The sequence below is a fragment of the Chiloscyllium plagiosum genome, chromosome 28, assembly GCF_004010195.1.
Source record: "Chiloscyllium plagiosum isolate BGI_BamShark_2017 chromosome 28, ASM401019v2, whole genome shotgun sequence".
Lineage (NCBI taxonomy): Eukaryota > Metazoa > Chordata > Chondrichthyes > Orectolobiformes > Hemiscylliidae > Chiloscyllium > Chiloscyllium plagiosum.
Window position 1 is genome coordinate 50,566,951 of NC_057737.1, and position 24,238 is coordinate 50,591,188.

Sequence of the window (24,238 nt, forward strand, 5' to 3'; positions counted from 1 at the left end):
CGGCCCCTTATTAAGCTGAAGAAGCTACAGCTTCCACAGGCAAGGGGTGGATTGGACTTTCCAGACTTTAGGAAATATCAGTTAAGTTCCCTATTAAGTTACATAGCTGATTGGGTCTTGTCTGATCCACAATCAATCTGGTTGGACATCGAGGCTTCTCAAGTAAAATACCCACTTATTAACCTTTTATTCTCAGACACGAGGAAAATCATTACAGATCACTGTAAAAACCCTATAATACTGAATACAATCAAGGCTTGGAATATAATGCGGCAAAATGAGGGTAATTCACATAAAACATCCCCCTATGCACTGATAGTGGGAGCATGGGGATTCCAGCCGGGGTTAACAGATGCCACTTTTAAACTCTGGAGATCCAGGGGTATCTCATGTCTCGGGGATTTATTTAAGGATGGGGTCCTGATGTCTTTCGGACAGCTGCGTCAGAAATTAGGATTACCGAATGGAGATCTCTTTTGATACTTCCAAATTCGAGATTATATACAGAAGAAGACTACATTATTAGATAGTCTTTATAAATCATATAGAGAATGTAGTGTCCTACGACCAGTGGGGGTATCTTCCGTCAGTAATATTTATCATTTGCTGCATGATGAAGTATCGGGAGATATGGATTATCTGCTTAAAACATGGGATCAGGATCTGGGACTAGAAATCTCCACAGAAACGTGGAATGATATCTGGGAAAATGCTAGAAGAATTACTATTTGTAACAGAACCCAGGCTATCCAGCTGAAGGTACTTCATAGGGCCCATATAGCACCGGTTCGATTGGCAAAATTTAAGGCAGGAGCATCTCCAATGTGTCCCCAATGCAAAATAGAGGTGGGCACTCTTGTACATTGTTTATGGACCTGTCATAAGATCCGTAGATATTGGACTATAGTAGCAAGTACCCTGACAGAAATTTTAGGAACGGAAATTAAAGTGGCCCCTGTATCTCTCCTCTTGGGCTTTTCGAACTTTCCCTCCCTGGACATGTACGGGAAGAGACTATTTTCTATCCTCTCTTTCTTGCAAGGAAAAATATTTTGGTGAACTGGGCGGCTGAGGGCCCTCCTGGACTTTCAAATTGGCACAGATTAATTATGGAATGTATTCCCCTTGACTTCCTTACAAATATGGTGCACCGAAAGACCGAATTATTTTATAAAATATGGCAGCCCTTTTTGTATTACATAAATACAGATATTTCGGCTATCCTAACAAGGGCTTTTATTTAATTGAGATTACAAACCTGGCTGGTCCGGGGCCCCTTAGGAGAGGAATCCCGCATGAATACGGGTTTTATTACATCTGATGCTAACACATTCCGAGCATGTAAGAGACTTAAATATACACTCTAGTTAGTTGTAGGTTAGATTAGTAGATAGTTGAGTTTTGTTTATTTTTTTTTCTTTTTCTTTTTTTCGGTTCTTTTCTGTTCTTTTCTGTTGTTGTGTTTTTTTCTGTTAAATTTTGGCTATTGTATATTTGAGCTAATTGTATATCAATGTTTATATCTGAGAGTTTTGTTTATTTTTGTAAACTTGTAAAAATGTTAAATTTCTAATAATATCTATATAAAAAAAAATAGTACTTGCACATGAAACAAAGCTAAAATGTAGAAGCAGCAGATAATCAGAAAGGTTAACAGAATGTTGGCCCTTATTTCAAGGGCGTTGTAATGTAAAAATAGGGAAGTCTTACAGCAACTATGCAAGGTGCTGAGATCATATCTGGATTACTGATGAGTAGTTTTAATCCCTTTTTTAATCAGTTCATGGGCTGTGGGTGATATTGTGCAGGTCAGCATTTATTGCCCATCCCTAATTGCCCAGAGGGCAGTGAAGAGTTAACCATGTTGCTGTGGATCTGGAGTCACACGTAAGCCAGACCAGGTAAGGATGGCAGTTTCCTTCCGAAAAGGACATTAGTGAACCAGATGGGTTTTTCCAACATTCAACAATGGATTTATAGCCGTTAGTAGACTCTTAATTCTAGTGTTTTAATTCTGTGCAAAATCCACATCTGCCATGACCAGATTTGAACCTGGGTCCCCAGATCTCTTGATAAACAGTCCAGTGGTACAGCTTCACAACCGCCTAATAAAGGAACAGCACTTTGAAAGTTGGTGCTTCCAAATAAACCTGTTGGGCTATAACCTGGTGTTGTGTGATTTTTAACTTTGTCCACCCCAGTCCAACACCAGCTCCTCTAAATAAGTCCAGTGGTAATATCACTAGCACATATCATTTTATTGGAGGCAGTTCATAGAAGGTTCACTAGGATGATCCATGATAGGGAGCTGTTGTCTTATGAGCAAAGGCTAAGTAGGTTGGAGCTCTACTCATTGGAATTTAGAAGAATGAGAGATGATCGGAATAGGATAAAAGATTATTAAGGGGCTTGACAGGATAAATCGTGAGGAGATGTTTCCCCTTAAGGGAGACTCTCAGAATAAGGGCTGCCAATTTAAGACTGAGATGAGGAGAAATTTCTTCTCTGAGACAGTTGAAAGTCTTTGGAACTCCTTGCCATCAGAGAGTTGATGGAGTCCTTGTCTATATTTATGGTTGAGATAGATTCTTGATCGCTAGGGAATAATAATTGGCTTTATTGTCACATGTATTCACATGAGTGCAGTGAGAAGTCTACAAGTCGCCACTTATAGTGCTATCTTGTTACAAAGGTACCTATGTACAGGAAAAAAATAGAAAAATAAAGAAATAAAAATTCCAACATTACAGACCTTTGCACCATCTTAGGTACAAAACTACAAAATCCTGGGAATAAATTAGAGAAATAAGGAAATATAAAGTTTAGAATTAAGGCAAAATGCAAGAAAGTGGGTGTGAAGCATGTCAATTCAGCCATGATCTATTGGACAGTAGAGCAAACTCATGAGGCTGATTATTCTACTGCCGTTCCTATTTCTTATGGTGAGCAATACACTTCCTACCTCCCCAAAGACTTACCACCATCCATAAAGCACAAGTTAGAGCTGCCAGGATGAAGACATTGCAATACTGTCTGATCAAAGTTGTCCATTGTTATGCTTGACTGGGGTAACATGCTGGAAATCTTCTATTCTTGGAATTGGCATAAAGGTAAAAGAATTTTATAAGTGCATAGAACTCCCCCATTTAAAATGGGACTGTCAGACCCAGGTTGTCAGAAAGCACAGACCAGGTGTCTGTACTTAATAAGGTTTACTGTTTATTATAAATAAATGAACTCTAGCTACAGGCAAGCAACTATGATCAGTCTGCACATAAGTCAAGTGGATAGAAGTCTAATTCCCTTATAAACTCCAAACTCCCCTCATCCCCACCAATAGCACACAATTGGAAACAGACAAATGGAAAAAAAAAAGTATATTTTATGGGGCAGGGGGACAAACTGGGAAAGCAGTTCAGTGATCCCTGTTCACAGTTTTATTATAAACCTTGTGCTGATTAGACATCTGCCTCTTAAACTACCTTCTACTTTGCCTCCTGCAAACAAGTGAAGGCACAGAGTGACTGGTTCACACTTATAAAGGTTTCTGACTTACTGATTAAAATTACTGCTTACAGCCATTGCAAAAGTAAAAGTATACTGTTTTCTCCAGGCTAAGAAGAACGATTTTACCATAGAAACAGTTCTTGAAGTTACACAGAATCTGATAACTTCTCACTAACCCATTCAGCTCCAAGCTGTTCAGCTACCTGAGAGCCAATTTCATATTTGTTAGCAGGCAAAAAAAACTTTTGTAATCAATTATTGGTCTGTGATTTAGTGACCAATCAGCTTTTTGTTGTTGGCTGAATCACCATTTGTACACACTGTGGCTACAGCTCGTCGACACCTTATACCTTGCTTGAACTGGCACTGTGTAAATGGCAGTTATAATGAGTGTCAGATTGCTTGTTTTCAAACAGGCAGAAATCCCTCAGTAGTCCTTGGTTTTTAAAACAGTTATTTTTCTGTTTCACTCCACAATAAAAAATACAGATAAATAGAGACAGTCTTTCCAATATCTCATCGACCACTTGATGTGTGAGTTTGTACTGCCACTAGTGCGAATGGTTGAATTGTATGCCATCTACACAATGCACTTCAATTATCTGTACCCTTTTTGAAAATGCTTTCAAAATCCCTTCATCTCAACTACCTAGGATGAAGGAAGGAGGCAAGCTCACTTCTCTATCACACATTATTGTACAGCAGTGCAGTGCTATTCCATTTGCACTAAAATATCAGTCTTGATTATATTCTGAATCTCAGCAGTGGGCCCTGGAACTCATGATCTTCTACTTCAGTTCAAAATATTGCCACTGAAAAATGGCAAACAGCATACTCCCAGGAAAAAAAACAATGTTATGGGGATTCATTAAAATTAGATTTCAAACTCACGAATTTATTAATTTCTTCATTCATTTCCAAATCTCTGCAGTATTTCGGTTCTGGATTTCCCATACTGTGTTGTACATGAACTCCCTGAACTGACGGCAGAGAGCTTGGTAAGTAAGCATACATGTAATCTGAAGTGCTTTCTGTTTGACCTTCCAAGAAGGATGACAAGGGCTGGATGTTTTTGCGTAACACACGAGATTTCAAAAGATGCAAACTTCCTTGATGTACAATTGAAATATTTTTTAAGTGAAAAATTTGTAAACATTATTGTATGTGGATAGAATACACATGGTCCTATTATAGTCAGAGAGATGCACAGAAACAGACCCTTCAGTTCAACTTGTCCATGCCGAACAGATATCCTAAACTAATCTAGTCCGATTTGCCAGCACTTGGCGCATATCTCTTCAAGCCCTTCCTATTCGTACACCCATCCAGATGCTTTTTATATGTTGTGATTGTACCAGCCTCTACCACTTCTTCTGCCGGCTCATTCCATACATGCATCGCCCTTTGCATAAAAAAGTTGCTCCTTTGGTCCCTTTTAAATCTTCCCCCCCCCTCACCATAAACCTGTGCTGTCTAGTTCTGGACTCCCTCACCTCAAGACCCTGTCTATTCACTGTATTCATGCCCCCATGATTTTATAAACTTCTATAAGGTCACCCCTTATAGAGCCAGCCTATTCCACATCTCCCTATAGCTCAAGTCCTCCAACCTTGGCAACATCCTCATAAATCTTTTCTGAATCCTTTCAAGTTTTCCAACACCCCTCCTATAGGAGGGAGACCAGAATTGCACACAATATCCCAATAGTGGCCCAACCAATGTCTTGTACAACTGCAACATGACTTCCCACCTCCTATTCTCAATGCTCTGACCAATAAAAGAAAGAATACCAAACGCCTTCTTTACTATCCTATCTAGCTGCAACTCTACATCGAAGGAACTATGAACCTGCACTCCAAGGGCTCTTTGTTCAGCAACAGTCCCGAAGACCTTACCATTAAGTGTACAATTCTTGCCCTTTCAAAACACAGAACCTCACATTTACCTAAACTAACCTCCATCTGCCACTCCTCAGCCAATTGGCCCATCTGATCAAAACCCCATTGTACTCTGAGGTAACCTTCTTCGCTGTTCACTAAACCACCAATCTTGATGTCATCTTCAAACTTAATAACTATACCTCCTATGTTCACATGCAAATAATTTATATAAATGATGAAAAGCAATGGACCCAGCACTGATGCTTGGGGCACATCAATTCTTGCGGTGCACCGCTGGTCATAGGCCTCTACCATAACCCTCTGCCTTCGAGACAGTTCTCATTCTCCCTATGTTCTGTGTGCTGTAACCTTGCGAGACAGTCCAGTCTACCGTGAAGAATGTAAATCTTACCATGTAAACCTGTCCCTTAGGATCCCTTTGAACAACTTGCCTATCACCGATGAGCTCACCAACTTTCTTAAATAGTGGCATCGTGTAAGCCAACCTCCAGTCTTCTGGCACTTTACCTGTGACTATCAGTGATAGAAATATCTCAGCAAGGGGCCCAACAATCACTTCCCACAGAGTTCTTGGGTACACCTGATCAGATCCTCGGGATTTATCCACCTTTATGCACTTTAAGACCAGTACCACCACCTCAGTAATATAGATCTTTCTCAAGATGTCACCATCTATTTTCCCAAATTCTGTATCTTCCATGTCCTTCTCCACAGTAAACACTAATGCAGAATACTCATTTAGTATCTCCCCATCTCCTGCGGTTCCACACATAGGTTGCCTAGCTGATCTTTTAAGGGGTCCTACTCTCTCCCTGGTTACCCTATTTTCCTTAATGTATTTATAAAATCAATTTGTCTTTTTGCCAAAGCTATCTCATGTCCCCATTTTGCCCTCCTGATTTCCCTCTTAAGTATACTCCTATTGCTATTATACAGTTCTAAGGATTCACTGTATCTCTGCTGTCTATATCTGACATAAGCTTCCAACTTTTTCTTAACCAAAATCTCAATTTCTCTAGTCATCAAGCATTCCCTACATCTACCTGCCTTTCAACCTAACAGGAACATATTGTCTCTGGACTCTTGTTATCTCACTTTTGAAGGCTTCCCTTTTCCAGTCTTCCCTTTACATGCGAGCATCCATCCCCAATCAACTTTTGGCTTTCCTCCAATTTAGAACTTTAACTTTTAGATCCAGTCTATCCTTTTCCATCACTACTTTAAAACTAATAGAATTGTGGTTGCTGGCCCTAACATGCTCCCCCACTGACACCTCCGTCACTTGCCCTGCCATATTTCCCAAGAGTAGGTCAAGTTTTGCATCTTCTCTAATAGGTACATCTACATACTGAATCAGAAAGTTTTCTTGAACACAGTTAACAAATTCCTCACCATCTAAATCCTTAACACTGTGGCAGTCCCAGTCTGTGTTTGGAAAGTTAAAATCCCCTACCATAACTATCCTATTATTCTTACAGATAGCTGAGATCTTCTTACAAGTTTGTTTCTCAATTTCCCTCTGACTATTGGGAGAATCTATGGTACAATTACAATAAGGTGATCATCCCTTTCCTATTTCACAGTTCCACCCAAATTACTTCCTTGGACGTATTCCCAGGTATATCCTCCCTAAGTGCAGCCTTAGTGTTATTCCATATCAAAAACGCCACACCCTCTCCTCTCTTGCCCCCCCTTACTATCCCCCTATAGCATTTGTATCCTGGAACATTAAGCTGCTAATCCTGTCCATCCCTGAGTCATGTCTCTAATTGCAATGATATCCCCTGCCTAACCATGTCCTGAGTTCATCTGTCTTCCCTGTTAGGTCTCTTGCATTGAAATAAATGCAGTTTAATTTATGAGCCCCACCTTGTTCTTTGCTTTGTTCCTGCCTGCCCTGAATGTTTGACTTGCTCTTTTCCTAATTGTGGAGAAAGTGAGGTCTGCAGATGCTGGAGATCAGAGCTGAAAATGTGTTGCTGGAACAGGAATCCTGAAGAAGGGCTTATGCCCGAAACGTCGATTCTCCTGTTCCCTGGATGCTGCCTGACCTGCTGCACTGTTCCAGCAACACATTTTCAGCTTTTCCTAATTGTACTAGTCTCAGATTGATCGCTTTCCTCATTATCTCCTTGAATCCCTCTCCCCACCCACCTTACTAGTTTAAATCAACCCCCCACCCCCACCCAAACCCCAAGCCGCCCTAGCAAATCTCCCTGCTTAGTCCCCTTCCAATTCAGGTGCAAACCGTCCTTCTTGTATACATCACTTCTACCCCAGAAGAGATTCCAATGATCCAAGAATGTGAACCCTTCACCCCTGCACTAGCTCATCAGGCATGTGTTCATTAGATCTATCCTCCTATTCCTACCCTCACTAGCTCCTGGCACCAGGAATAATCCAGATATTACTACCCTCTAGGACCTCCTTTTAAGTTCCTGCCTAACTTGCTATATTCTCCCTGCAGAATCTTATCCTTTTGCTTTCTTATGTCGTTAGTTCCAATGTGGACAATGACCTGCTGGTCCCACTCCCTTTGAGAATATTCTACACTCTCTCTGAGATATCCTTGATCCTAGCACCTGGGAGGAACACACCTTTCTGATCTCTCGCTGTCAGCCATAGAAATGATTGTCTGTGCCTCTGACTAGAGAGTCCCTGTCACAGTTAGTCGCTTGGAACCTGGCGTACCCCTTGTTACATCAGAGCTAGTCTCAGTACCAGAAACTTGGCTGTTCATGCTACATTCCCCTGAGAGTCCATCAGTTTCTACATTTTCCAAAATAGCATACTTGTTTAAGATGGAGATAGCCACAGGAGACTCTTGTACTACCTGCCTCCCACTCCAACCCATTGACCTGACTGTATAATTGTTTTTTCTCCCTTCCTGTAACTGCCATCCACCACACACTCTAGCTCTTGTAATTTCCAATTGCCTCTAATTGTGCTGCAACCAATCCATGCAATCTGATAGGATTCGTAACCAAACATACTTACTGCAGACATAATCATCAGTAACATGGAAACTCTCCCTAATCTCCTACTTACGACAGGAGGACCACATCACTCTACTCAAAGCCATTTTTGCACCTTAATAATCTAGAGATCCAGTAGACCTTCCGGACATTAAAAATTACCAGTTAAGCTCGCTTTTGATCTACGTGAGTGATTGGATTTGTGGGGACCCTCTTTCAATATGGCTAGATATCGAAGCCTCCCAGGCAAGGTGCCCCCTTACCAGTTTGCTGTTTTTGGACAAGGTGAGGACAGTTAGGGAATATTGCCATAACCCAATAGTCATCAATACTGTTAAAGCATGGTGGGCAATTCGGCAGAGGGAAGGTAATATTGGTAAAACATCTTTGTTTACACCTTTAGCGGGTATACTGGGTTTTCAACCGGGTATGATAGATTCAGGATTTAAATGTTGGGCAGCTAGGGGCATACCTTGCATGGGTGATTTATTTGCGATGTAATGATGTCCTTCGATTAATTAGTGCGGAAGTACGAGTTACCTAATAGAGACCTCTTTTGTTTTTTTTTCAAGTTAGGGATTTTATTCAAAAAAAGACCACACTTTTGATGGATCCCTACAAATTTGATATAGAAAGAGGGGTACTAAAAGCTAAGAGTACACTCTCTGTCAGTACTTTATGTCACCAATTGGGGGGTGCCACCTCAGATGAGTCTGATTGACTCTGACTCTGCAAGATGTGGGAAAGAGTGCTGGGTGTTGAAGTTTCTTCAGAGGCATGGGAGGATATTTGGGAGATTGCAAGGAAGATATCAATTTGCAATAGGACCCATGCTTTACAGTTGAAGATTCTCCACAGGGTCCACTTAGCCCCAGACCGTTTGTCAGAATTTAAACCAGGGATATTTTCAGCATGTCCCAAGTGCAAGGTCTGCACGGGCACTCTTACCCATTATCTTTGGTCTTGTGACAGGCTTCAAACATGTGAAGTGCTGTGGTGGCTGCAATGGAGAGGATTTTAGGTGTAGGGATAGAGAAGGACCCTACTACTCTCCTGTATTTCCTGCAGACGCACATAAGAAAAAAAAACTTTTCAATATTCTTACGTTCTGTGCAAGGAAGAATATCTTGCTAGGTTGGATATCCGAAAAACCCCCAGGCCTGTCAGGTTGCCGGAAGATTGTTATGGAGCATATTCCTCTTGATTTTCTCACAAATATGGTACACCACAAAACTGAGAATTTTTACAAGACATGGCAACCCTTTTTGAAATACCTGGACACAGATTTATCTGCCACATTAACAAGGGCTTTTATATAGCCGTAACGATTGTGTTTCATGAGTCCAATATCCAGGGAGGAACTGTGAATGTATGAGTGTTTTGTTTGGCTGGGCTGAGTTATTACTGTTATTTGTTTGTTGTTAGGTATTTATTTATTTAGTTAAATAGCTAGTTTAGGGTTTTTTAAATTAATTTTAGACTTGTTTATATATGTTTATACATTCGTTTAGGAGGGTGGGTTGGGGAATTTTTTTTTATTATTTGGGTTTAGTTTTATACTGTTTTGAATTGCATTGTTTTGTATTTGTTGTAATATTTAAAAATCTATTTTTCTTAATAAAAATATAATTTATAAAAAAAAATCTACAGATCAGAAAATAGCCCAGTCTTACTGCTCTACTAAACACTGTTCCAGGCTAAGTTAGTACCTTTGTTTTATACTTTTCAATTTTAATCAATAAAACATATAACCAAAAAGAACCCACTCTACTCACTATTGTCAATTCTTGAAAGACTTGTCCAATGTTAAATGTAATTTCTCCCATGTGGAAAATAAATGAGTACCTTGATGTCTTTGTATTTTTAAAAACACTTCAATTGTCTGCAGCATTAAATTATTTTATTTATGTAATTCATGGGTAATATATGAAATTTTGCAGCAAACAAAGTAAAATATTTCAGAGCCTCTAATCAGTAAAATAACTTAAAACAAGTTAATTCGTTATTTTGGAGGAACGAATAATACAGTACTAAAATGACATAAATTCGATTGTACTATTTTGAAGGTGTGCAGGAATAAATAAACTTCTTGATGTGTACAGGCACATAAGTGAAGGTGGTAGAATTGATTGATAAAACTGACTTAAAAATAGACACTCTCTGTTAAGACCTAGGAAAGGTCGCAGGTAGGGATGTTCAGGGGAGATTTAATAGAAGCATTTACAGTTATGAGAATAAATGAGAAAATCTTTCCAGTGATAGAATAGTAATCAAAAGAACCAGAAAAAACATGACAATTTATTTGCTACAGCAAGTTGTTTGTGATTTGGAATACTCTACTTCCTCAATGTCATCAGCTCTCCCTCAATTTGAGGATGATATCTACTTTAGTGATAAGTTTACATGCAGAAACATAAAAGTTGAACATAAAAGTAGGCTCTGCCATTAAACAGGATCATGGTTGATCCAATATGCCTCACTTTGGAAAAACACAGCAGGCCAGGCAGCATCCGAGGAGCAGGAGAATCGACGTGTCAGGCATATAAGCCCTTCTTCAGGAATGCCCGAAACGTCGATTCTCCTGCTCCTCGGATGCTGCCTGGCCTGCTGTGTTTTTTCAGCACCACATTTTTCAACTCTGGTACTCCAGCATCTGCAGTCCTCACTTTTTCCAATATGCCTCACATCCATTTTCCTGCACTTTCCACGTTATCCTTAATTCCCTATTGGTTGAGAATCTATTTATCCCAACCTTATAAGAACAATGAACCCACAGCTCTCTGTGGCAAGGAATTGCAAAGAAACAACTCTCTGAAATTCCACTTCATCTTGGTTTTAACTTGGTACCCCTTTATTCCCAGAGTATGTCCCCAGTTGTAGATTCTCCAGTGAGGGGAAACTTCCTGTCAGCATTTACCCTGTCAAGTCTTAAGAATTCGATATGTTTCAATGAGATTTTTTTCTCATTCATCTAAACTCCAGTGAGAGAGTCCCAACCCATTTAGCTTTTACTCATAAGGCAATCTCTCCAGACCAGGGGTCATCTGAGTGAACTTTCCCTGAATTGCTTCCAATGAAATGATATCTTTCCTTAAATAAGGGGAAGAAAACTTCTGATGTGGTCTCACCACTACCTTGTGAAATTGCAGTAATATATCCCTACTGTTATATGCCAACCACCTTGAATGAGGGCTAACATTTTATTAGCCTTCCTGGTTAGCTGCGGCACCTGTGTGCTAGCTTTCTGTGTTTTATGCACCTGTACCCCCAAGTCTTTAGCTACCAAATGTGTCTACCTCCTTTGCAAAAATACTTAAATGTTTTGCCGTCAACCACATCATGTGGTAGTGAATTTCACAGACTCATCCTCTCTCTGGATGAAAAAAGTTTATTCACGTCACAATCCTTTATCTTAAACTATGGTCCCTTGTTCCGGACTCCCCCACCATCGTGAACATCCTGACTCCAACTAACTTATCTAGCCCTGTTAGAATTTTATAGGTTTCTACAAGATCCCCCTCGTTCTTCCAAACAAGAGTAATTACAATGTTAACCAATTCAATTTCTCCTCAGCTGTCAGTCCTACCATTCCCAAGAATCCATTTGGGAAAAAAACCTTCACTGCTCTCCCTCTTTAATGAGAACATCCTTCCTCAGATAGGGAATCAACTGCACACAATATTCCATGTATGGTCTCCCCATGTCCCTTCTAAATCATTAATACATATTGTGAATAGTTAGAGTCCTAATACCAATACTTCTGGTATTCCACTAGTCACTACCTACCATTCAGAAAAAAGCCTCTTTATTCCTGCTCTTTGTTTCCTATGTATTATCAATTTTTTAATCCATCTCAGTACATATACAGTGAGAAGAGGTAGGTTTTAAGATGAGGAGAAACTACTTCTGTCAGGGTTGTGAATGTATGGAACTCACTGCCTCAGAGGCAGTGGAGGGAGAATCAATCAACAGATTCAAAAAAAGACATAGATACGTTTTTGATGATAAAGCAGGATAAAGGGCAATGGGGAGAAGGCAGGAAAGTGGAATTGAGACCAGTATAAGATCAGTCATGATAGAACAGCTGAATTGTCTACTGCTCCTAATTCTTACATTGTTCCACCTCATATATGTATAGAACAAGTTGGGATTTTCCTCAATCTTGTTTGCCAAGGCATTTCATGGCCTCTTTCAGCCCTACTACTGTTTTGTTAAAGTCCTTTCCTGCTAAAGGTTTCCTGAGCTGTTTGAAACCTGAAGGCATTGGCCAATCTTGTTCATAGCCTCAAGCTGTTCAGCTTCCTGTGATTTCAATAATTAGTCATTAGTCCACAGATCATTAGTGGTAATGGTAATGTTGGGGAAGGCATTAAACAGAGAATTAGAGATGCAAGAAATAAAGATACAGGTGTAACTTGGTGACTAATCTCCATATAGACCGAACAAATCAAATTAGTAACAGTATATGGGTAAGTATAGGCTTAGTGGTGTTATCGCAGGACTGTAAATCCTGAGACTCGGGTAATGTTTGGGGGACCCAGGTTAAAATCATGCAGATGATGGAATTCATTTGAATTGAATTCACTAAAAATCTTAGAATAAGGTTCTAATAATGACCATGAAACCATGTCAGAAAAACCCATCTGCCTCACTAATATCTTTTAGGGAAGGAAACTGCATTCTTTACATGGTCTGGTCTACATGCGACTCCAAACCTACAGCCAGGTGGTTCAAGTTTCAGTAGGAAATTACTTCGGGAATATACAGCACAATTCCTTAAGTTTCAGAATATTCATGGACAAAGCCGAAAGTATTCCTAAAGGAAGAGTGCTAAATTGGGGGAAGGCCAACTAAAGCAAACTTTGGCAGGAGCTGGGGAATGTGGATTTTGGAGCAGCTGTTTGATGGTAAATCTGTATTTGATGTGTGGAAGGTGTTTAAAGAGGAGATTGATGCGAGCGCAGGACAGACATGTCTCTGCGAAAATGAGGGATAGAAATGACAAGATTAGGGAACCATGGGTGACAGGTGAAATTGTGAGATTAGCTAAGAGGAAAAAGGAAGCATACATAAAGTCTAGACGAAGCTTTGGAAGAACATCGGGAAAGTACGACCAACCTAAAACGAGGAATTAAGAGGGCTGAAAGGGGTCATGAAATATCTTCAGCAAACAGGGTTAAGGAAAATCCCAAAGCCTTTTATTTGTATACAAGGAGCAAGAGGGTAACTAGAGAATGGGTTGGTCCACTCGAGGACAAAGGGAAATTATGCATGGAGTCAAAGAAAATGGGTGAGATTCTTAATGAGTACTTTGCATCAGTATCCATTGAGGAGAGGGACATGATGGATGTTTAGGTTAAATGTTTAATTATTCTAGGTCAAGTCAGCATAAGGAGGGAAGAAGTGTTGCGTATTCTAAAAGGCATTAAGGTGGACAAGTCTCCAGGTCCAGATGGGATCTATCCCAGGTTACTGAGGGAAGTGAGAGAGGAGGTACCTGGGGCTTTAACAGATATCTTTGCAACATCCTTGAACACTGATGAGGTCCCAGAGGACTGGAGAATTGCTAATATTGTCCCCTTGTTTAAGGGTCGCAAGGATATTCCATATAATTTATAGACCTGCGAGCCTGACATCAGTGGTAGGAAAGCTGATCAAGAAGATACTGAGGGATAGGATCTATTTATATTTGGAAGATTATGGGCTTTCAGCTAGTGTGGGAATTGAATATGCACTGTTGGTGTGTCTCTGTATCACAAACTAGTGTTCAATATATTTTTTGGCATGCTGTCAGTAATTGTAAAAGTAAACCAGAATGACAGATGTGCAATTTGAATGTACATACCAATTTTGGGATTTAGAATTTTGTGGGCAGCACGGTGGCACAGTGGTTAGCACTGTTGCCTCACAGCGCCAGAGACAGGGGTTCAATTCCCAACTCAGGCGACTCTGTGTGTGGATCAGATTACAGATTACATTACAGTGTGGAAACAGGCCCTTCGGCCCAACAAGTCCACACCGACCCGCCGAAGCGAACCCACCCATTCCCCTACATTTACCCCTTACCTAACACTACGGGCAATTTAGCATGGCCAGTTCACCTGACCTGCACATCGTTGGACTGTGGGAGGAAACCGGAGCACCGGGAGGAAACCCACGCAGACACGGGGAGAACGTGCAAACTCCACACAGTCAGTAGCTGAGGCGGGAATAGAACCCGGGTCTCTGGCGCTGTGAGGCAGCAGTGCTAACCACTGTGCCACCGTGCCGTGGAGTTTGCACATTCTCCCAGTGTCTGCATGGGTTTCCTCCCACAATCCAAAAAAGTGCAGGTTAGGTGAATTGGCCATGCTAAATTGCCCGTAGTGAATTGGCCATGCTAAATTGCCCGTAGTGTTAGGTGAAGGGGTAAATGTAGGAGAATGGGTGGGTGGCGGGTCAGTGTGGACTTGTTGAGCCGAAGGGCCTGTTTCCACACTGTAAGTAATCTAATCTAAAAACAAATCATAGAATCCCTGCAGTGCAGATTTAGGCCATCCAGCACATTGAGGCTGCACAAACCTCAGCAGCATGGTTTTATGCAGGGAAGGTCATGTCTTACCAACTTAATAGAATTACTTGAGGAAGTGACAATGTTGATTGAGGGAAGGACTGTAGATGTCATATACACTGACTTCAGTAAGATGTTTAATAAGGTTCCCCATGGTAGGCTGATGGAGAAAGCTTCTTGTGGATGGTGTCAATTTTCCTGAGTTTTATTGGAGCTGCATTGATCCAGGAAGGTGGGGAGTATTCTAGCACACTCTGACTTGTGCCATGAAGATGGTGAACAAGCTTTGTGGAGTGAGGAAGTAAGTTTCTTGCTGCAGAATTCCTAGCCTCTGACCTGCTTTTGCAATCACTATATTTACAGTCTGGTTTGTCTAGTTCAGTTTCTAGTTCAGTGATAAACATGTTGATAGTGGAATATTCAGTGATGGTAACGCCATTGCATTGTTAGATTGTATCTTAATGGAGATGAACATTGCCTGGCATTTGTTTAATGTGAATGTTGCTTGCCAGTTTTCACCTATCCTGGATATTGTCCCCATCTTGCTTCATTTGATCATCCACTGCTTCAGTATCTGACCAGTATTTTAGGCATTAATGCTTTATCTACCAAATCAAATGAACTTAAAATATCCTACAGTTTTCCTTTCCTTGAACTTATCATATTTCAGTGGCAAGGAATTTCCACAGATAATAGATTCCAACTTTGAGTTTCCGAGCCAAGTTTTATCCCATCTGTACACATCTCATTTGCACTTTCCTTTGGTAATAATCTCTTTAGGAGTTTGCAAGTTCTGTGTCTGTATGGGTTTCCACCGGGTGCTCCGGTTTCCTTCACAGTGCAAAAATGTGAAGGTAGGTGAATTGGCCATGATAAGTTGCTGCATAGCTTCCAGGAATGCAAGTTGGGTGGATTAGCCATGTCAAATTTGGGGTTGCAGGGATGGGGGTTGGGTGGTGTGTGGGGGAGGGGGGACATGGTGAGGGGAGATACAGGATATCTGTGTGGCATGCTCTTCAGAGGGTTTGTGCAGCCTCAATGTGCTGGATGGCCTATATCTGCACTGTAGGGATTCTATAATTCTAAACCCCAAGATTGGTATGTACATTCAAATTGCACATCTGTCATTCTGGTTTACTTTTACAATTACTGATAGTATGCCGAAAAATATAATGAACACTATTTTGTGATACAGAGTCACACCAGCAGTGCATATTCAATTCCCAAACTAGCTGAAATTGCCATGATGTTCCTGGCAGTCTCAACCTCTCCCCTCACTTGAGATGTGGTGACCCTCAGGTTAAACCACCACAATCAGCTGTCTCGCTAACGAGAGAGCAACTCTATCGTCCTCAAGGACTATGGCGATTTTACCTTTTAGAGCAATGCTTCAACTCTTGTTGCCACATCAAAATCAGTGCATCAAGATTTTGTGAAAAGTCTGTAAATAACTCAAATTTATTTCTTCAAATATATCATTACCAGTGAAATCGTGGTAACTGTCAACCCTTGATCTAGTTTTGCACAGCTCAAAATGCTTTTTGTAGCTGCAACTCATTTTGAAGGATTCACCCTATAATGTTAATTGTTTTTCCACGCTTCAATTAACTTTCGCAGCAACATTCCCCCATTCTTTAGCTGATGGTACTGAATGAGGACATCTTGGACGGTCTATGAGAACAGTGATTTAGAAGTTACTGGACTGCTAATCTAGAGTTTAGATCCGGGTAGTGATGGAAAAGCACAGCAGGTCAGGCAGCATCCGAGGAGCAGGAAAATCGACGATTCGGGCAAAAGCCCTTCATCAGGAGTAGAGGCGGGAAGCATCCAGGGTGGAGAGATAAGTGGGGGGGTGGGGGGGGTGTGCTGGGGAGAAGGTAACAAAGAGTACAATAGGTGAATGGGGGTGGGGATGGAGGTGATAGGTCGGAGAGGAGGGTGGAGCAGATAGGTGGGAATGGAGATTGGCAGGTAGGACAGGTTATGAGGATGGTGCTGAGCTGGAAGGTTGGAACGGAGGTAAGATGGGGGGAGGGGAAATGAGGAAACTGGTGAAGTCTCGCTGCTAATCTAGAGCTCTAACCTAACATTCTTGAGACTTGGATTAGAATCTAACCACAGTAACTGGAAAATCTTTATTCAGTACAATCTGGAATGTAAAATAGCTAGTCTAATTGGAATTATATATCCATTATTGATTATTTTAAAACCCATGAGGTTCATTTATTGTCCTTTGAAAAAGAAAATCTGTCATCCTTACCCTGGTCCAGCATATGTGCAGATGTAATAGCAATGTGGCTAACTCTTCACTACGCTCTGAAAACCCGAGCAAGCCACTTTGTTCAAGGGCAATTAGGGATAAGCAAATTCCAGCCTTGCCGAGGACAATCACATTCCATTTATAAGAAATTGTCAAAAGGCAGTTTTATATTTTTCTGAAGACTAATTTTAAAATTTGTACAAAGAAAAATTTATTGATATGCCTCGATGGAGTAGTACATTGGAAATCAAACCCCTTTATTCCCAGGGCCATCACAAAATGTAAAGATTTTGTCAAAGTGTGCAATATCTCCAATTTACCTGTCTGGTGGACTCAGGTTAACAGAAAACATAGACCAGGTTTCTGTACTTCACAAGAGTTACTATTTAATACAAATAAATAAAGTATAGCTGAACAACTATGAGCTGTTGACATGTAGGTTTGACTCTGACATCTTTCTAAAACCTTCCTACACATAGACAAGCAAAAGATCACTGGTGCTAAGAATAGAAGGGAAGTAAAATACTGGGGAAACAATTCAATAACACCAGTTTTCAAGATTTGATTGGAGTTAAAAGGAAATCCAAGTCCTTCAGAACCCTGATCTTTTCCTTCAGGTTTTCTTGCCTCTTCACAGGTGACACAGAGCAAATTATAAAGTCTCTAACTTGCTGGTTAATGGCAAAACTTTACAAAAACTGGTAGCTTTAGTATTTTAATGGAAGGAGAGAGACAACACCTGCCCTTTCAGCAACCAAAGGCTTATGTCAGTAGTGCTCATACCGACAAACTGTTCAAACACGTAGCTATTATCAGGGTGTTCACCTTTGGCATCCACAACTCCACAAACCAATCGGCAGCGTTTTGCTAGCTGCATCTCATCTTGTATACACACCCCAGAGACACGCCATCTACTCTTACACCTCGCTCATTACTTACAAGCAACAGTGTAAACATGACATACAATGAGTTTCAATAACTTGTTTTTTCATAATAGCTATTGTTGGCAATTTAATGTGTTTGGTTTCATTGAGTGAATGTTCAAACATTTATTCAATTTGTTTGTCCCATGTAGGAAACAGGTGATAATAACCAGTTCTGCTGGAGGAATCTCTTTTCATGCATAAACCTCCTTCGAATCCTCAATAAACTGACCAAATGGAAACATTCAAGGACAATGGTATGTTTGAGCATGTCAACTGTACATTTAAATACAACTCCTTTCAAATTGTAAAAGCAAAGATGCAGATAGCAGTTCACTTGGTGTGCTGTTTCTGATGGACCTACATAAGCAGATGCTCATTGTTTTACATTACCATTGTTGTTAGATTTTAAAAGCCCCAATTCAGTGGGAAAGTGAAGGGTGAAACCTTAAAAATAAAAGGAGAATGACCCTCTTGAGAACCTGAAATTTATTGTGCCTGCTTGTACTCCCATTTGATAAAAGGTCTGTTATTGCACTCTGTATTCTACAACGCTATGTTAAGTATTTAGACGAGCAAAATATTGCATTCAGTCTTTAAAAAGAGGATCGATGAATACAGTGGATACTTGAATGTTTGTCAGTGAATCATATTAGTGGCTTTTCAACAATTTCCAGATATGAGGACCCACTATGGACCATAATATTTATTCAACACAAAGTAACAGCTGTAAACCCATAAAATATAAAACAAGTTCAGTAACCTATCATGTCAACATATTTGGGAATTTTAAATGCTTATCAAATTGTGGTTTAAGAAATTGTGTGAAATTGTGTAAAATGCTACTCTACAATGAGGGGTTTTTAAAAACTGACTCTCATTCATTGCCTTCAGTGAATATTCGTTCTTCATTATATAGATGCTGGTAGTATTTAAGTCAGCTCCAATCCTGAAACGAGCACTCAAAGTGAAACAAGCCATGATGCAGTTATATGTTCTGAAGTTGCTGAAGGTACAGACCAAATACTTAGGTCGGCAATGGCGGAAGAGCAACATGAAGACAATGTCTGCAATCTATCAGAAGGTGCGCCATCGACTGAATGATGACTGGGCTTATGGGAATGGTATGTGCCTAATGTTTGTACTTAAAAGTATTAGAAATATAAACCTTACTTTCTTTCATTCTTTTGCAGTAGAAATCAAAAGATTGATGCTATGGTTAATTTTGCTCTAATCTTTGTTATCTTTGTCCTGTAAATGACTTCCTTCCTGGAAAGACATCCTTAAATTGTTGGGATAAATTGGATATCAAACTCTATTGTTCCTGGAGTTGTCACAAAAGTTAAAGATTTATCAAACAATGCAAAAGTTCCCCATTCATCTGTCATCTTAGATCCTGGTGAATGAAAAGTACAGTCCAGGTTTCTTTTGTTATGGACCAGACCAAAACCCAAAGTATGAAGAAGAGAGCTTACCCACTAATGTTTTCTTATTTTAAGGGCAAGTGCCAGGTGTTTCATTCAGTATGCAATCTGATTAGTCAAACTACCAGTCTTGAAGCAAAACTCACTTTATTCATACGCTACAGCTAAAAGAAAGAAGAAATTATAATATCTACTGGAAAACTTTATAGAATAATAGATTATTTAACTACTGAACAGTAACTGTTGCAATGTAGTAACATCCCATAAAAACACCCTTGACAAAGGCAAATTCAATAAAATGGATGGTCTCACATGCAACTGTAGCAGCAGGAAGAGAACCCCAGCTTTTAGCTATAATAGAGAGAGGAATAAGTGTTTCCAGCCCAGCTTCAAGATCCCAGCAACTGCAGAAAGCTAAAACTGAAAACCTTGCTACCAAAGTGGATAATCTTACATTAATCAAGATTATATTGTACCTACCATGCATTTGCCCACTCACTCAGCCAGTCCAAATCACACTGCATCCTCACAGCTCACCCTTCCACAGCTTTGTGTCATCTGTGAATTTTGAGACACTAATTTTAGTTTCCTCATCTAAATCATTAACATATATTGTGAATAGCTAGGGTCCGAGTACCAATCCCACTAATCTCTGCCTGCCCTTCAGAAAAGGAGCCATTTGTACTGCCTATTAACCAATTTTTAAAATCCATTTCAATACACTACCCAAGTCCCATGCATTTTAGTCTTACTTAAGAGGTTAACATAAGAGGTAAGATTATGTCGAAAGCCTTCTGGAAGTCCAAATAAACCACGTCTGCTGGCTCCCCCGATCGACGCTACTAGTTACATCCTCAGAATACCAGTAGATTTAGAAAAGATAGAATGAAGTTCAGTGTCCTCAGTCCACTCAGAATACCAGTAGATTTAGAAAAGATAGAATGAAGTTCAGTGTCCTCAGTCCACATTGTTTGCTGAGATTATCTTTTTGGTTGCCAGGACTTGCTGTTCTTCATAGAAGATAGAACAGTATAACAAACAACTGGGCCCTTCACCCCACAATGTTGTGCCGAACATGATGCCAAACTAAATTAATCCCATCTGTCCTTAGTCCATATCCCTCCATTCTTTGTATTTTCATGCGCTTATCTAAAAGTCCCTTAAACGCCCCTATTGTATCTGCCTCAACCACCATCACTGGCAGCGCGTTCAGACTGCTGCCACTGTTTGTGTAAAAAAAAATGTTGCCCCTCACATTTCCTTTGAATGTTTCCCCTAGTATCAGCCATTTCAATTCAGGAAGTAAGATTCTGACCATCAACCTTATCGATGCATCTCATAGTTTTATAAAGTTCAATCAAGTCTCCCCTCAGCCTCTGCCACTTCAGAGAAAATAACCAGAGTTTTTCTAGCTCTCCTTATAGCTCATACGTTCTAATCCAGGCGGCATCCTGGGAAACCTCTCCTACACCACCTTCAAAGCTGTTATGTGGCGATCAAAATTAAATACAATACTCTGTACATCCAAATAAAAGTCTCATAAAGCGGCGATCATGCCTACCTGACTCTTGTACTCAGTGCCCTGACTAGTAAAGGCAAGTATGCCATATGCCTTCTTTACCACCCTGTCTACTTGAGTGGCCACTTTCAGGGAGCAATTGTCTCAAAATCCCTCTATACGGCAGTGCTGTTCAGGGTCTTGCTATTAACTGTATACTTTTCCTTAACATTTGATCTCCCAAATAGCAGCATCTCATCCTTTTTCAAAAAACAAAGAGCAATGAAAGTTTGTAGCCCATGAACAGGCTCTTCGGCCCTCCAGGCCTGTGCCAATCCAAATCCACTGTCTGAACCTATCGCCCAGTTTCTAAGGATTTGTATCGCTGTACTCCCCACCTATTCATCTGTCCAGATGCATCTTAAATGAATCTACAGTGCCTGCCTCTCCTACCTCTGCTGGCAATGCATTTCAGGCACCTATCACCCTCTGGGTAAAGTATTTGCCACGTGTATCCCTCTTAAACGTTTCTCCTCTCAGCTTGAATGTGTGATCTCTTGTTATTGAATCCCTCACCCTGGGGAAAAAAGCTTATCTCTATCCACCCTGTCTATACCCTTCATGATTTTGTAGGCCTCCATTCAGGTCCCCTCTTAATCTCCTTTTTTGTAATGAAAACAATCCTAACCTACTCAACCTCTCTTCATAGCTAGCACCTTCCATACCAGGCAACATCCTCAAACCTTCTCTACACCCTCTCCAAAGCATCCACATCCTTTTGGTAATGTGGCAACCAGAACTGTACACAGTATTCCAAATGCAGCCGAACGAAAGTCTTGCACAATTTTAACATGACCTACCAGCTCTTATACTCAATACCCTGTGCCTCCTTGACCACTCTGTGTACCTGTGCAGCCACCTTCAGCATACAATGGACCTGAATTCCCAGATCTCTCTGCTCATCAACTTTTCCCAAAGCTCTTCCGTTTAAAATATGGCTCGCTGTAGAATTAGACTTTCCAAAATGCTTCACTTCACATTTGCCCGGATTGAACTCCATCTGCCACTTCTCCAACCAACTATATTCTTCTGTATTCTTTGAAAGTTCCCTATGCTTTCTGCTACTCCACCAATCTCAGTGTCATCTGCAAACTTGCTGATCATACCAGCTGTGCCCTCTTCCAGGTAATTTATGTAAATTACAAACAACAGTGGCCCCAGCACTGATCCCTGTGGAACACCACTGGTCACCTTTCTCCATTTCTCAAGAAACTTCCTTCAACTCTGTCTCTGCTCAACCAGTTCTTTATCTACACAGCTAGAACACCTTGCACACCATGTGACTGCACTTTCTCCATTAGTTTACCATGGGGACCTTATCAAATGCCGTACTGAAATCCATGTATATGACATCTACAGCCCTTCCTTCATCACTGGTAGTAATCCCGAGATCACTACCTTTGAGGTCCTCCTCTTTGACTTCTCTCCTAGCTCCCTGAATTCTGCTTTCAGGACCTCATCTCATTTTTTCTTTATATCATTGGTGCCTATATGCACCACGACAACTGGCTGTTTGCCCTCCCATTTCAGAATGCTCTGCAGTCGATTGGTGACATCCCTGACCCGAGCACCTGGGAGGCAACATACCATCCAGGAGTCTTGTTTTTGGCCGCAGAACCACCTATCTACTCCACTTACAATAGAATCCCCTATGACTATGTTCCTACGAATCTTTTGACCCTTCTGAACAGCAGTGCCTGCCACGGTGCCATGATCCTGGCAACTGCTTCCCTCCCCTGATGACCCATCTCCCCCAACAGTATCCAAAATGGTATACCTGTTTTGGAGGGAAATGACTGCAGGGAACACTTGCGCTGCCTTCTTACTTTTGATCACCCATTCATTGTCTCCCTCAGCAACTCTAACCTGTGGTGTGACCAGTTCACTAAACGTGCTCTCCACGACCTCCTCAGCATCGTGGATGCTCCACAGTGAGTCCATCCACAGCTCCAGAACCATTATGCGGTCAAACAACAGCTGCAGCTGGATAAACCTCTTGCAAGTGTCAGAGTCAGGGACATCAGCCACGTCCCTGAACTCCCCACATTAAGCAAGAGGCACATACCACAGGTCTGAGGTCCCTTGCCATTGTACGCCTTAGCTTTAACTCAACTAACTAATACCAAACAATGCACTTGAATATATAAAAGAAAATAAAAATCGTTACCTTACAGAGTCCTCTTCTTCTGGTTACTTGTCTAGATTAAACTCTATCTGCTGTTTCTCTGCCCATATCTGCAACTGACTGATATCTTGCTGTACCCTTTGACAACCTTCTCCACTATCCACAACTCCACTGAACTTTGTGTCAGTCTGCAAATTTACTAACCTACACATCTATATTTTCATTCCAGTCATTTATATGCATCACAAACAGCAGAGGTCCCAGTATGGGTCTCTGCAGAACACCAATTGTCACAGACTTCCAGCTAGAAAAAGACCCTTCCCCAACTACCCTTTGACTTCTTTGGTCAAGCCAATTTTGAATCCAAGTGTCCAAGTCACGGTGGGTCCCATGCATCTTAATCTTCTGATTGAGCCTACACGAGGGACCTTGTCAAAAGCCTTACTAAAATCCATTAAGACAACATCCACTGTTTTACCCTCCTCGTTCACCTTTGTTACCGCATCAAAAAATTCAATGAAGTTTGTCCCTAATTAGTCTACACTTTTCCAAATGCTTGTAAATCATATCCCTAAGAATTCTCTCCATTAGCTTCCCAACCACCGATGTGAGACTCACTGGTTTGTAGTTTCCTAGATTATCCCTGTTTCCCTCTTTGAATAGATAAACGACATTTGCTACTTGCCAGTCCTCCAGGATCTCTCCAGTGGCTAGTTTGGATACAAAGATCCTCGACCTCTTCATAGCCAACTGCCGCCGCGATATTAACCGCCACCTGAACTCCCCCACCCCTCTCACCCACTCCAACCTCTCACCCTCGGAACGCGCAGCCCTCCACTCCCTCCGTTCCAACCCCAACCTCACCATCAAACCAGCTGACAAGGGAGGCGCAGTAGTAGTTTGGCGCACTGACCTTTACACCGCTGAGGCCAAACGCCAGCTCGCAGATACCTCCTCCTACCATCCCTTTGACCATGACCCCATCCCCCACCACCAAACCATCATCTCCCAGACC

General features: G+C 41.0%; 1 protein-coding gene across 1 annotated transcript in view; it reads left to right on the top strand.

Annotated features, from left to right (window-relative positions):
- Positions 1-24,238, top strand: part of strip1 (striatin interacting protein 1) — a gene marked incomplete at its 5' end in the record, with an annotated part of 196,340 nt that overhangs the window by 161,875 nt on the left and 10,227 nt on the right. Inside the window, 3 exons of the mRNA XM_043718937.1 lie at positions 4,439-4,505; positions 18,269-18,373; positions 19,036-19,240. Coding sequence (XP_043574872.1) covers positions 4,439-4,505; positions 18,269-18,373; positions 19,036-19,240 — 377 coding nt within the window. The remainder of the gene's footprint in view (positions 1-4,438; positions 4,506-18,268; positions 18,374-19,035; positions 19,241-24,238) is intronic.